The sequence below is a fragment of the Erinaceus europaeus genome, chromosome 7 (assembly GCF_950295315.1).
Source record: "Erinaceus europaeus chromosome 7, mEriEur2.1, whole genome shotgun sequence".
NCBI lineage: Eukaryota > Metazoa > Chordata > Mammalia > Eulipotyphla > Erinaceidae > Erinaceus > Erinaceus europaeus.
This window is the reverse complement of record NC_080168.1, coordinates 20,341,850-20,356,273: the sequence shown is the minus strand read 5'-3', so window position 1 is coordinate 20,356,273 and position 14,424 is coordinate 20,341,850. Positions and strand designations below refer to the sequence as shown.

General features: G+C 35.1%; 1 protein-coding gene and 1 long non-coding RNA gene across 2 annotated transcripts in view; one reads left to right on the top strand and one right to left on the bottom strand.

Annotated features, from left to right (window-relative positions):
• The window catches only part of LOC132539393 (uncharacterized), a 299,247-nt gene that overhangs the window by 89,059 nt on the left and 195,764 nt on the right, over nucleotides 1-14,424 (bottom strand). The window lies entirely within an intron of this gene.
• Nucleotides 1-14,424, top strand: part of VWC2L (von Willebrand factor C domain containing 2 like) — a 209,619-nt gene that overhangs the window by 19,973 nt on the left and 175,222 nt on the right. The window contains exon 2 of the mRNA XM_007527942.3: nucleotides 8,277-8,406. Coding sequence (XP_007528004.1) covers nucleotides 8,277-8,406 — 130 coding nt within the window. The remainder of the gene's footprint in view (nucleotides 1-8,276; nucleotides 8,407-14,424) is intronic.

Genomic DNA, 14,424 nt, shown 5'->3' with positions numbered 1-14,424 from the left:
TTTGATGTACTATTATGTATATGGCATAAATTATATGATATATATAGTAAACAAATACTTTTAAATATTTCTAAATTTAATTTTATTACATATTAGGTATATCTTACAATCATCTGGAAAAAATTATTCTGGTAAACATGAAGGGTTTTTGACATAAATAGAAATATTATCCAGAATATATTGTAAAATATAAAATCAGAAAAAGCCCAAACTACTATCTAACTTACTACACTATACACATCTGCTTAGCAACATATGCGGTTGTAAAGGAAATCTGTGCATCCAGGGTTAGGCAGTGGCGCACTATATACCATATATACCATATTCCAAGGCCTAGGTTTGAGCCCTCACTCTCCACCTGCAGGGGGACTGATTGCTTCTTCCTTGTTGAAACAAGTGTCTTCTCTCTCCATCTCTTTCTTTCCCTCCCCTCTTCAATTTCCCTCAGTCCTATCAAATAGAATAAATAAATAAACAGAAAAGAAATGGCCACCAGGAGCAATGGATTCATAGTGTTGGCAGAGATAACCCTGAGGCCAATAATGCAGAACAAAACAAATAATCTACGCATCCATTTTATAAGCTTTAGCAATTAAAATTCTTACAGTTTTTGCTCTGGTTTCATAATTCAATACCACTTACAACCCTGGTATTTCAAGTTTACAGCAATCAATAGGTCCAATCACTGAAGAGACTGCCTAGTCCTATGAGATGTAGGATATTAAAAAGCATTTTAAATCAATGACTCAATAGATCTTACAAATGATTATACATTTGGTCAAAACCCATTGGATTCATTGATTATTAGGTGATTTTAGCTGCATGCAAGCAAATTTCTGACTATATCAGTGGATGCTAAATATTCTTGTACCTTGTAATTTAATGTATATTTTAATGAAGTGAACAGTGAGATTACTGACAGGCATCAGCAATTTTGAAATAGAGTCTTCCAAATTTCTTATACAGTTTGAAAGTAATGAGATTTGTTCCATAAAGTGATGAAATTTATGCCATAAATTATCTCTCAAAGAAGAGTGCTTCTTAAAGCAGAACTTTCTTTGTAAAGAACTGATTTTAAATAGTTGTTTAATGGGAAATTTTTGAAAAAGCAATTTGAGTTATATTCTCTTGATAATGTGTCCACGATCAAAGAAACAAAGTTCCACATGACAAAGTCTAAATTTACATGTTTAAAAGGAAAATTTAATATTGTTTATGTGTTAAAATTTGGACTTAGAATATATCCCATCCATATATGTGTACATTACTTTAGCTTGCAACAATACTCACTGAAGCCTTTCTAGGAATAAAGTTTTTTGTTTGTTTTTTTGTCTTTTCAGAATGTAGTTTGTTAGACTTTGTACTCTAAACATTTTAGGAAAATGAACATGTTTAAAATCTGAACTATTTACTAGGACTATACCAAAATCATTTTAATAAGCGCTGATTAAAGCTGAAACCTACTATAAATTGAGACTACCTTATTCATCTTCATGTTTTCTTGTTCTAAAATTCATTGTAGAATTTTCTAGTGTAGTAAGTCTCAAATTCTGCCAGTCTTATGTGGTCAATGGTGTACTTAAAAACCTAGTGATTCACACAACAGATATTATAAATTTCAAATTACCTTTAGAAAGAAAGTTTATGCTCAGTTCCATAATATCACGATTCAAAATCAGAAACATTCCCCCTTAATAAGGTTTAGATATTTACATAAAAGGCAAATATCTTATTGAATCAAAATCCTACCCACGTATATGAACACAGGTGATACCATCCAGAGGTAGTTTTAACAAATTAGAAAACACTGGTTATGCACAAGTTATTATGTAGATGTTAATAAATACTTACAGATGGGATCAGACAGTGATGCAGCCTGTAGAACACACCATTTATCATGTTCTCAGTCCCCACCTGGAAAGGGAAGCTTCACAAGTAGTGAAGCAATGCTATAGGTATCTCTTTTTCTTTTACTTTTATGCTTCCTCTCCCTCTCAATTTCTTTTTATCTCTGTCAACATACAGGAGTTAAGAAAAAAGAAGAAGGAAGGAAGGAAGGAAAGAAGGAAGGAAGGGAGGGAGGGAGGGAGGGAGGAAGGAAGGGAGAAAAAAAAAAAGTGGCCACCAGGGGCATTGAACCCATTAACAAACCTGGTGGCAATAAAAATAGTAAATAAATATATGCTGATTATGTGTTAAGAAGTTTGTTTGATCCTGAGACTGCTGGACTGCAGTAATGAAAAATGTACTGAATTAAGTTAAAAATCTGTGGGGTATGCAAATAAAAATAGAAGTCAGCATGATAATTTTATTAAACTTATACATGCTTAGAATGGGCAATATGATGTGATGGAGAGAAGGTGGAAGGATACTTAGGGAAAACCTCCCAGGAAAGATGGCAGAATGAGTTTGTTGCTTCTCTTTTTCTGAAAGATTTATGAGTGATTTAATAATGATTCACAATATTACAGGGCTATAATTTCATGCTCCACCCTCCACCACCAAGCAGCAGCCACATACATAATCCTTGAGGGATAAATGTCATAGTTCTCACGAAATACTAGAGACAGTGGCTCTTCTTTTGTTTGTTTAGGTAAAATCAGGCAATTCCATTTTCTGTATTCCACATGTGAATGAAACAATCCAGTGGTTATTTTTCATGTCCTTACTTCACTAAGCATAATGACATTAAGTTTCACCCATTTTGTCATAAAGGATAGACACAGTATCAGCTTTTTAATTGCAGAGTAGTAGGCCATTAAATACATGGTAGGAATAAAAAAAAGTTTTTAGACATGCATTCAGTGGACTACATGGATAGACACTACAACTCCACTGCTCTCGGTGACTATTTTTTTTTTACTGTTATTATTTGTAATTTGATAGGAGAAGGGAGACAGAGAAAGATAGATGCCTGTAAATCTGCTTCTCTGCTTGTGAAAGCCTTCCCACCCACCCCTGCCCAACAAGTGGGGACTCAACTGAATCCACTATCACCCGGTGCCTCCCATAACTTCTTTATCCAATTAATTATCTTACTATGGGCATTTAGGTCACTTCAACTCATCAGCTATTGTACTCTTTATCTAGAGGCTTCCAAGCATTTTTTTTCCTTTAATGATTTTGTGACATGATTAACTCTATTAATAAACACTCTGCCAAACCCTACAAAACTTTACACTAACAATTTCAGTTCAATTCTGCTTTGAACAGAAGAAATAACCTGCCTTCTAGAAGGAAGGATACAGAACTTCATTGGTGGTTGTGGTGTAGAACTGTAGCGCCATAATCTTGTAATTCCGTAAACCATTATCAAGTCACAAATGCAAATTTTAAAATCAGAAATAACTTAAGTCTAAGTATATTTTTGGTCAGGAAGGTGCTGCTAGCTAAATATACAAATAAATAGTGCTAATGTTTTATTTCTTATATTTTTATTTTTTTTTTAACTCTCTAAGACTGGTTATATTGTCAGTTCCAATTTACAAACTAGGATACTAAGACATAGGAAGCTTATGTAATTTTCTCAACACTCACAACTAGTAAGTAAATCATCACAGAGACAAGTGATGTTGAACTGGCATTTAACCAGCATTCCACTCAAACACTCAAAGCCAACAAAATTATATATTTTAAATATTTTCCAAGATTTTCTCACACTGTATAAATTGCATCTCAAACTGTACCAACAGAAAAATAGTAAACTATGCATATTTAAATATATAAACCAAGTTAGGTAGGTGGCCGGCCACCTTCTTGGTTACTCTGTAAACAATGCTTGTAACAGCTACTACATAAATAATGAAGCCACAAAGTTTTCCATAGACAAAGCATCATGGCTAAGTAAGTCTTCATGCATTTAGGTTGCTTCAACTTCTCAGCTACTGTACTCTTTATCTAGAGGCTTCTTAAAAAAATGGTATGTTCTTTAAAAAAATGGTATGTTCCGTTGTCTATGGTATTTGGATAATTTTCTAAGAGATCTCAAAAGCTACAAGCGATGACATTGGTTGTTTCAAGGTCTCCAAAATTAAGCATTAAAAAAAATGGATCCTGTCATGTTTTATTGATAACACTAAAGAGGAAAACTAACTTTATAAGTCACAAGTTCCATTTTACTTTAATAACTATGTATATATTTATATGCATATATAATACTATGTCTATATTACATATGTATACATGGAAACACCTTTGAAATGTTGGGGCAATTGGGATAACACTTGGATTTGTTATGGGAATGTAAAATGTCTGTTTAAACAGGATTCCAAGTTGAGTATTCAGAAACATTAATGTATAACAGACTCAGAACAGACATGTAGTACTCAGATTATCTAATCCTAATTTCAGTTGCCATTTATGTAAAGGATATATAGTGATTATTCATTCATTTTCCAAAGATTCATAGAGATGAAATATTCTATGACTTTTCTTATAAAAATATTTTCTTGCGTAGTATTTTAGGATGGTATCACTTAATCATCTTGCTGACAAAAGTCATGTGCTAATAATCATAATTGTACATGTGTAAATTTACCCACCTATTATATATATGTTCTCAGTTCTCCTAAGGATAGATTTATTATTTAATTTTCAGTTTTACAGGGACCCTTCAAGATTTAATCTCTAGTTTTTATATTGAAGAGCCTGATCAAATGAGAATTGTATCCAGCTCAGTGCTTAGGATGTAAAGATTTATTCAAAGCACCAAACCTTTCAGAATTTTATACTGCAACGTGGGAAAGACATAAAAGGTCTGAACTTAATGTTAAAATAGCATACTGCTTACTCATATCAACTTTTCTGCTACTTACCAATTTTATCAAAGGCACAAGAAGACAAAGGGACAAGCTGGGTGAAAGAGCCATGTTCCAACCTGTTTTTTTTTTCTTTTTTCTTTTTTTTTTTTTTTTAGAGAAAGGCCTGATGAAGTTATAGAGGAAGAAGGGGGTGCTAACATGAGGTTGGTAGATTAAATTTGAGTGTCTGGAATGGAGAGGAACACAGGAGAGCTTGAGGTGAACATATAAAAACTGAAAAAAGAGGCAGAGTATTTGAAAAAAAAGAATAAAAACAATATAGTAAATAACAGGTATCTGATGAGATTCTGGGTCAGGGAAGAAGAGGGTACTGTAAGTATAGAACCAGGATCAAGGAGGGATTAGAAGATGCTGACAGTGAGAGTGATGTGTTTATTTTTTTTTTCTAATTTATACTCCTCATTATTCAAGTCCCTTATAAATCAGGTATGCTTTAGTCAATACGCCTTAAGGTCTTAACTCTTCTTTGGAATATATCTCCTATTTTAGTACACACACCCAGCCTCCACTGACTTCAGGCAGATCCCCTAAGGTCTTTCTGAAACAAGGCTTGATAAGTGCTTTACCCAAATACCCATGAGCATAATTACCAGACACCATGGTCCCCAAGAACAGGAACCTCATGATAACCTAACTTCAACCTGCTACAATTTTCTATCTCATATTTGCCAAAGGTTAAAAAGCTTTGCAACTCCCTAACTGTTGATACACTACATAGCCTAGTTAGTGAAATTCTTCCTTAGTAGGGAGTATCTACCCTCTATCAATTATTTGAATGTTAATGGTTATTTTTTTTCTGAGTCTGTCCTGCATGGAGAATCATACCAAGTACTGGCAAATAGGATTGGCAAAATTACTCACTTGGATGATTTGTTGCTTTGGCTTGTATGTGAACAAGCTTGGAGCCCAGTCCTCACTTCATTGAAGAAAACTTCAGGATTGCATGCTCTCTCTCTCTCTCTCTCTCTCTCTATATATATATATATATATATATATATATATATATATATATGGAAAATAATTCTCAGATGGTTATACAGAACAGTGATTATTTTTCTTTTCTTTTCTTTCTTCTTATTTTTTTTCCAGAGTACTGATTAGCTCTGGCTTATGGTGGTGAGGGGGATTGAACCTGGGACCTCAGAGCATCAGACATGAGAATCTGTTTGTATAACCATTATACTATCTCCCCTGCCCTAGAACAATGATTCTTAATATCTTGTGGTTTGTAAGGTATAACAATTAGCCTTTTTTATTCACACCTTGCTTATATTCCAAATTGCTCAAATGATTTGGGAAAACTAAATATCCTCTATTGTCATATTTCCTCAATTTTGACATGGAAAGAATGACACAGCTTCCTTCATAGGATATTTATGAGAAATAAGTAATGACTGAAGTATGGTGCTTAGTGGCTAATGGCGGTTAAAAACATTGTGAAGATAAGAATTGTGTTCTTCATCAAGCTATATTGGGACTAGCATAGTCCAACAAATCTTTCTTAAACATTATGCATCCGAATATTTAGAGTCATATGGGGATTTTTAATGGCAGAATTAGTCCACTAAAGTTGCACACAACAGTCCCTCCTTTTCACAGGAATAGACCAATCAAAAGTAAACAGTCAAAGCTGTTAAAAGGCAGAATGTAGAAGTAATTATATTAGGGGCTCCCAGTTTCTCTCATATTGGCAATAAAGACCAGCAGAATCTCTTCTGTACTTCTGAGTCTTGTGCAAAAATTACTCTGAAGTTAACCTAGAAAATTTTTGCTAAGGGATTTAAAATTATCGCTATGGGGCTTTCAAAAATAAGATAGAGTCTAACATCAAGAATTTCATCTCTTTCACTGTTTTCTCTTTCAATGTTTCTTTCATCAAATAATGTGCTATGCTAGCAAATATTTTCCTCAACTTACTGAGTACTGAGACTGTTCTACAGAGGAGGTTCATGAAAAATCCAAACTCTTGGTGTGATACAAAAGCCTGAAATGCTAACAAAGATCTTACCAAGTGGCAAAAAACCCTTAATTGTACTTTTTAATAAACATATTGTCCATATCGAGGCATATCAATGCTATCCCTACAAATTATATGCCTATTCCTATTGTTTTTATAGTTTTAAAATTATGAATTGTAGACAAAACTATCATTTTCAGGAAAAACACTAGGATAAAATGAATTTTAAAAAATTGTTTAAAAGGTGTCCATCTGTACAGACCACTTAACACAGGAGTATTGTTGCTTCCAGAATTGTAAGATTGAGAAGGAAGCAAGAATTAATAAGAATTATGCATAGTAGCCACTAGGATAAAAGTAAAGTGATTTAGGTAACATAATATGAAAGTAAGGAACGAGGGCATGAGGCATATAGCATTGGAGGCAGAATTTTCTAGGAATATTACTTGGCTTAATTTGAGAAGCAATTGGAGTTCAATGTAATATAAGGTCTCAAAACTTACAAATAAGGCTTACTAGGTCTTATAAAAGGATAAGGAAGTCAGGGTTACCACTGCTTTAGACTATTTTTGTTACAGACTGTTTCTAGAAATGAAACAGAAATTGCCCAATTCACTCTTGGTTGGTAAGTACAACGAAAGCAAAAAGCTTCTGTTCTTTTCCCCCTACAAAGCAAGGATAGGGAACATCTGGCCGATAGGCCCTATTTGGCCTGGTCCTGCCAAAGCAATTAAGCTTTTATTTTTTTAATAGCAACAGTAAATGCTAATTTTAAGTTGATTATTGTGTATGATCCCTGAATTATGTTATAAATACCCAAATGGTCCTTGAAAGAAAGTTTCCCTCTCTCTAAAGTTATCATGTTAAAATTCTATTTTTTAGAATCTTTGACTCTCAAATAGTGACATTTTAAGTCAATCAAATTTAGTCCCATTCATAAAAGCAAAGCAAGCAAGAGGAAATAAACTAAGTCTCCACAGAGGTAGTACAAGAAGCAATTTACTCTAAAATTCACAATGACAAAAATGCCATTTAGAATCTAGGTTAGCATGAGAAGGAGTTCATGCAAAGAGTAAGAATGCCCAGTTTCTGTTTTCATTTCTCAGTGATTCTCCTTGTTGGGGGAAAAAAATGACAAAGTGGTATTTCATATGTTCCAATATCATCCCTGCTTACCAGAGGGAGACAGAAAAATCAGTATCTCTGGAAACCAAGTCAAGAGGTGACATGTTGGTCGTCCAGCTATTCTTTTGGAAAGTAGGAACATAAGACATAGTAAATGTCACATAAAAGCCTTTCAATCACTCTTGGCAGGACCACATAGCAACCCACCTTAGTATAAATGTTCAGGTTGCTTCCATTGAGAAAGAATGATGGGATGGGTAATGGAGATAGAATAAAGCCAATATAAACACTGGTGTTTTGTCTCTCTGCCAGCGTATGAATGTACACGCATTACGTTCTAGGAGAAAAGGGGCTAATTTTAGATTTGTTCCTAGCCCTCTCCATGTGAATGGTGTCGCTGTGAGCCCAGCAATGAAGTTCACTGTGTTGTAGCAGACTGCGCAGTTCCTGAGTGTGTCAACCCAGTCTATGAACCAGAACAATGTTGTCCTGTCTGCAAAAATGGTAAGACTGTACTGTATTAGATTTCAAAGAGGGGTTAGTATGGTTACAGTTATTTTACCACTGCACACCATTCTAGCAAGAGCCCTTTAAGCTCTGCTTAAGGGTTTTTAAGTATGAGCATGATCAATTTATGCTTTTATCCCTTCCTAAAGTTAAATTAAACCTGCAATATGTAAATCATACCATGTGGGGAATTAAGGCTCTAATACGCTGACTTTTATTGTGATCATTCTTTGTTAATGATTTGTAAGGATGATATTAGGAAGAGTACAGTACCATTTTGGGGTAGTATCTGAATTCTTCAGTTTACCCCATGTCATAGTGCATACTCAGGACAGAAGATAAGATAAATGTCAGGTATTTTACTTTGGGTATAGATATAAATTCAGGTTTAAAGCTAAATTATCAAAGAAACACAAAAATTCCACTATTAATGTATTTAAGTTGAAGCAAGAAAGACTAAAATGTTTAAGGGATTTATTCTAGGTCTTTGTTATAATGAAAACTTATTCTCATAGCAACTGCTGTAAAGGGGAAGTTGTCTTATGAGATTATGGGTTTCTTGATAGCTCACATAGAATGGAGAGATTGAAATGATACAGAATGTCAATCACTTGAAATCAAGGTGATGCTATAGAGATGACAACACAGTGACCAAAACTCAGTACAGAATATCAACAATGTTGTCAACAAAATACTTTTCTCGGTGGCCTTATACTATTATAAAATAAAGCCCCCTAGGCCAACATTCCACAATATGCCCTCCACTTGACTTTATTTTTTTTTAAGTGATTCTAGTTCTCAATTAAGATAAAATCATTTTAATGCCCTCCCTTCTATTCTCAGTACTCCTGTCCCTCTATTACATAATTTGTATTCTTAAATTGGCGTTGTAAAGTTCACCTACTCATCCTATCCTCTGCAGTATTAGAAGTATGAAAGGCAGGTACCAACTTATTGAGGTGAAAATAAACCCACAGATTGGGTTGTGTTCTAGGACTTTTTTATATTTATTTATTTTCCCTCTTGTTGCCCTTTTTATTGTTGTAGTTATTATTGTTGTTGTTATTGATGTCGTCATTGTTAAATAGGAAAAAGAGAAATGGAGAGAGGAGGGGAAAACAGGTGGAGAGAAAGATAGACACCTACAGACTGGCTTCACCTCCTGTGAAGCAACTCCCCTGCAGGTGGGGAGTTGGGGGCTCGAACCTGGATCCTTATGCGGGTCATTGCATTTCACGCCACGTACGCTTAACACGCTGTGCTACCACCCAACTCCCTCAATTTTTTAATTTATTTTTTTTAATTTAACTTCCCAAAGGACTGATGAAGAAAACCTCATGACTTTTTTTTCCAGGCACAAGCTTTACTACCTCTGATAATATAAATCCCCTGAGTTAAATATTAAACTGCTCACCTGACCCCTTTCATCTAACTGACCAGTGTTTTAGTAGAATTCTCTCTTAAAGGTGGGAATAAATATCACCCTGCACTTTTAATCTATCTAATATGTGCAGAGATAAAATACTTTATATTTTAAAGAGGTTTGAAGAAAATACTGGAAAAGGAATAGGGAAGAAAAAATGGGTCGTATAATGGTTGAAAAATAGGACCTAGGAAGACAGACTGAAGGAGTTAGCATCATTTGTCCTGGAGAACAGAAGGCTCAGGGGAGACCTAACTGTCATTAAGTGTATGAATGGTTAGTCTTAAGTGGAAGAGGACCTCTTATTTTTCATTTTCTCCAAGGACAGGGGGATGAAAAAAATGGCTACCTAATCAATCTGTTAAAACAGGATAGATAAGTCTTTGACTGAAGAGTGTTTTTTTTTTTCTAGAAACAACTGTCTAAACAGATCCTTGAGGTTCCTCTCTCTTCCCTAGGTAGCCCTAGTTGGCTTTGTTTCACATTTAAGGTAAACAAAACTCTGCTGACTGTTAGAAACTTGCCTGAATGCACTTGGAATATTTGCAAAATTGAAAGAATATCCTCAGCTTTTACAATGTGTCTATCACAACCTCGTAGCAGCACCTTCCCAAAATCTATAATATATCTGAATATTATATCTATATCCGGTGTTAAATTAGCCCCCTACAAAATAGGGGTGCTTAATCTGCCCTCACACAAACTGCCCCATAGCTTTGTTGTTTGCTTGAGTAGAAATCGTCTTCAAATAAAAATCACTGTTGCTACTTTCAAACTATTTAAAAATATAAATAGACCCAGATAGGGACGATTAGTAAGACTAGTTATAATGTAAAGCATTTTCTCTCTTTCTCTCTCTCTCTCCCTCCCCTCCCCTCCCCCTCCCTCTCCCCCTCCCCTCCCCCTCCCCCTCCTCTCTTTTGCCTCCAGAGTTATCAATGGGGTTCAGAGCCTGCACTATGAATCCACTGCTCCTGGAGGCTATTTATTTTCCCCTTTGTTGTCCTTATTGTTTATCGTTGTTGTTGTTGGATAGGACAGAGAGAAATCGAGTGAGGAGGGGAAGACAGAGAAGAGGAAAGAAAGACAGATACATTTTTTTTCCCTCCAGGGTTATTTGCTGGGCTTGGTGCCTGCACCATGAACCCACCGCTCCTGGAGGCCATCTTTTCCCCCTTTTTGTTGTAGCCTCGTTGTGGTTATTATCATTGCCATTGTTGATGTTGTTCACTGTTGGATAGGCCAGAGAGAAATGGAGAGAGGAGGGGAAGACAAAGAGGGGGAGAGAAAGACAGACACCTGCAGACCTGCTTCACCACCTGTAGACCTGCGTCACCACCTGTGAAAGGACACCCCTGCTGGTGGGGAGCCAGGGGTTGGAACCCGGATCTTTGTGTTTCCAGCCATGTTCGCTTAACCCGCTGCGCTACCGCCTGGTCCCCTAAAGCATTACAGTTTGATGCCACTAATCACTTGTGTAATTGTTATAAAAGAAGAGCATACCAAGGAGCCCTGGAAGTTCCTTATTACCACCTGTGGCAGCACAATTGTACTAATCAAGTATGAAGCCCCAGATCTTGTTTTCACAGTGAGTTCAGCACAGAAACAGAAATAGGACTCCTGTAGAAGAGCTTGGTTGAAGATAGGGGTGTGGAGGTAAGGGCAAAAATTTCTTATGACAGTATGAGTAGAGCACTTTCTCAAGTCTCCAGTGAGCCTATCTCATTCCATATCAGGTCAATATGCTTGCTATCATGTAAATCCTTTTTAAACTATGGTACAAATTTTTCTAGATTAATAAATAGCAAGATAAATTCTACCATAACAATTCAAGGTAGAGGCAGCAACAGAGTTTAATCTTACTGGTCTTCTCAGTCTTCTAACATTTTCTTATATCTTCATAAATGTTGAAAATGCTGTTTACATAAATGCTGATCATTTTGGCTGTCGAGGACTTTCCTTTTGCATGCAAAAGTTGAATTTTCTGGCTTTCTAAACTATAAATTGCCAAGAGCAAGAGGCATTAAAGATATTATGTGAAAGTTTCAAGTAAGAGGATTTATCGCACCTAACCTTGAAGCTCAATATTCAGCTAGTATCACAATCCTTGTTCTGAGTGTTTAAGATCAGACAGAACAAGGAAATACTATGATACATGTGTAGTTTTCCCAGATAAGAGTAGTTCACAACAGAAAATGTAATACTTATCTTTAGTATTGAATATTATTCTATCTTAAAGTACAGGGTCCTCTACTCCCGAGGTAAACAATGAAGTGATAGCCTTTCTTTATTTTCCATGGTACAATGGATAATAATAAATTAAAGGTCAATATATTTCTATTTTTACCTAATGGTTTGAGGTTGAGACTTTATATATTTCAAAGGAGTTAGAGGGAAAAAATCACTTTAAATTTCCTAGTCTCAACTATTGCATCATACAAGATTTCTAGTAGTTATTAATAACTATTGACAAGCCAAACTAAAGTTAGTTTAATGCTAATTTACTAGGAATAAATTAGAACATTAAGGAAAATTTTAAATGACCTGGGAAAGTATATGCAGGTTTTTTTGTTTAAATATTTTTAAAATATTCTTTATTTATTCGAGAGAGAAGGGGGAGATAGAGAGGAATAGAGAGACACCTGCTGCAGCACCGCTTCACCACTGCTGAAGCCCCTCCCTCAGGTGGGGACTAGTAGCTTGAACCTGGGTCCTTGTGCACTGTAACATGTGCACTCAACCAGATGTGCCACCACCTGGTCCCAGCACTGATTTTTTTTTTTTATAGTATGAAAAAAAGGACACGATCTTAAAGAATACATTCTAGTTTGGAAATCATATATAGATATTTTAAATATTTATAAACTCAATATACATTTCACTAGCAAAGTATTTGACAATTAGAGCATCCAAAATAGAAACTGCATTTTAAATGTAGTTCATCAGTCAGTATATCACTATGATACATAGCCATTATTCATGATTTTTTTTTTTGCATCCAAGGTTATTGCTGGGGCTCAGTGCCTGTACCACGAATGCACTGCTCCTGGAAGCTATTTTTTCCCCTTTTGTTCCCCTTGTGTTTTTTCTTAATCATTGTTGTGGTTATTATCATTATCAAATCATGAATAAAATAATTCTAAATGTTGAACAACTTTTAAGAAGGTATTTTTTTGTCATAAATTTGATGTATCTTGAAGTCAGCAATTCTACCTCTTGTATTTAAACTGTACCAGAGGAAAAAATGAAATCTTATCTCCCTACCCCAAATTCAGAGTACAGTTTTGCTATAAGTCAAACATTATAAGCTAATACATAAAGAGTAAGTTTATATGTCACTAGAAACTTTAAGATACAATTACAAAATCCACAACATTTTTGCATTTTGCATTTCAGAGAGGAAATGGAGTTTCATCACCAATGATTCTCATATATCATTCTTCAGACAAATGAAAATGTCTGCCCCCAAAATGTGGAGTAATCACACTAAAGAAACTGAATAGATTTAGAGTCCTATCACCTATCAGGTCAGGTCTTTTTTCTTTCTTTTTTTTCAAATTTATTTGGTTTTTTTTTTTTAATCTTTATTTGTTGGATAGAGATAGTCTATCCAACAAATAGAAATTGAGAGGGAAGGGGGTGATAGAAAGAGAGACAGAGAGACACCTGCAGCACTGCTTCACCACTTGTGAAACTTTGCCCCTGCAGGTGGGGACCAGGAGCTCGAACCTGGGTCCTTGCGCACTGCAACATGTGCTGGTCAACCAGGTGCACCACCACCTGGCCCCTCAGGTTCTATTTTCAACTGAGTTTAGTATCAAAGTTGTGAAAATACCATGGGTTTTCATATATGAGGCAAAACATGGTAAATTTGTGTTAACAAACAGAATTATCAAAAGGTCAAAGCAACTCTGCATTCTCAGTAAATAGGATTTACTATAGATATACAAAGATACTTCAATAATAGGTACACAATATAACCTATTCTGTCACCAAATTGAAATCAGATGATTTCTATAGAAGTACAAAAATAGTAGACAAAAATCAGCAAACTACGACAGAATTCTTGATAAAATAAAACACAATTTTACATAATAAAATATAGTCCCCCAAACCAGAATCATGTGTACTACTTTAAACATTGAACATTTTTTTTTACTAAAACTGGGAGTGAGGCAGAGATATCCAATATTATTTAACATTTCAGACAGATAGATATGAAGTAATTAGAAATCACTCAGATCCAAACCAGATTTCTAAATGTGAAAACTCAAACTTGTTAAGTTGCTAGTGCTCTAATGATAAATGGAAATGTTAACAAGTTTTCTACGTGATGTACCTTTTAAAAATCTTGCTGCACCTGGTAAAGCACACATGTTGTCAAGAGCAAGAAAACAGGTTCAAGTTCCCCACCCTGCTTGTTATCCACATGCAAGGGGGAAGATTCATGAACAGTGAAGTAGTGTTGCAGGTATCTCTCTCTCTCTCTCTCTCTGTCTGTCTGTCTGTCTTCCCCTTCCCTCTCAATTCCTTTCTTTCTCCAAAATAAAAATAAACAAGTAGACAAAATATTTTGAAAGATTAGTTGACTG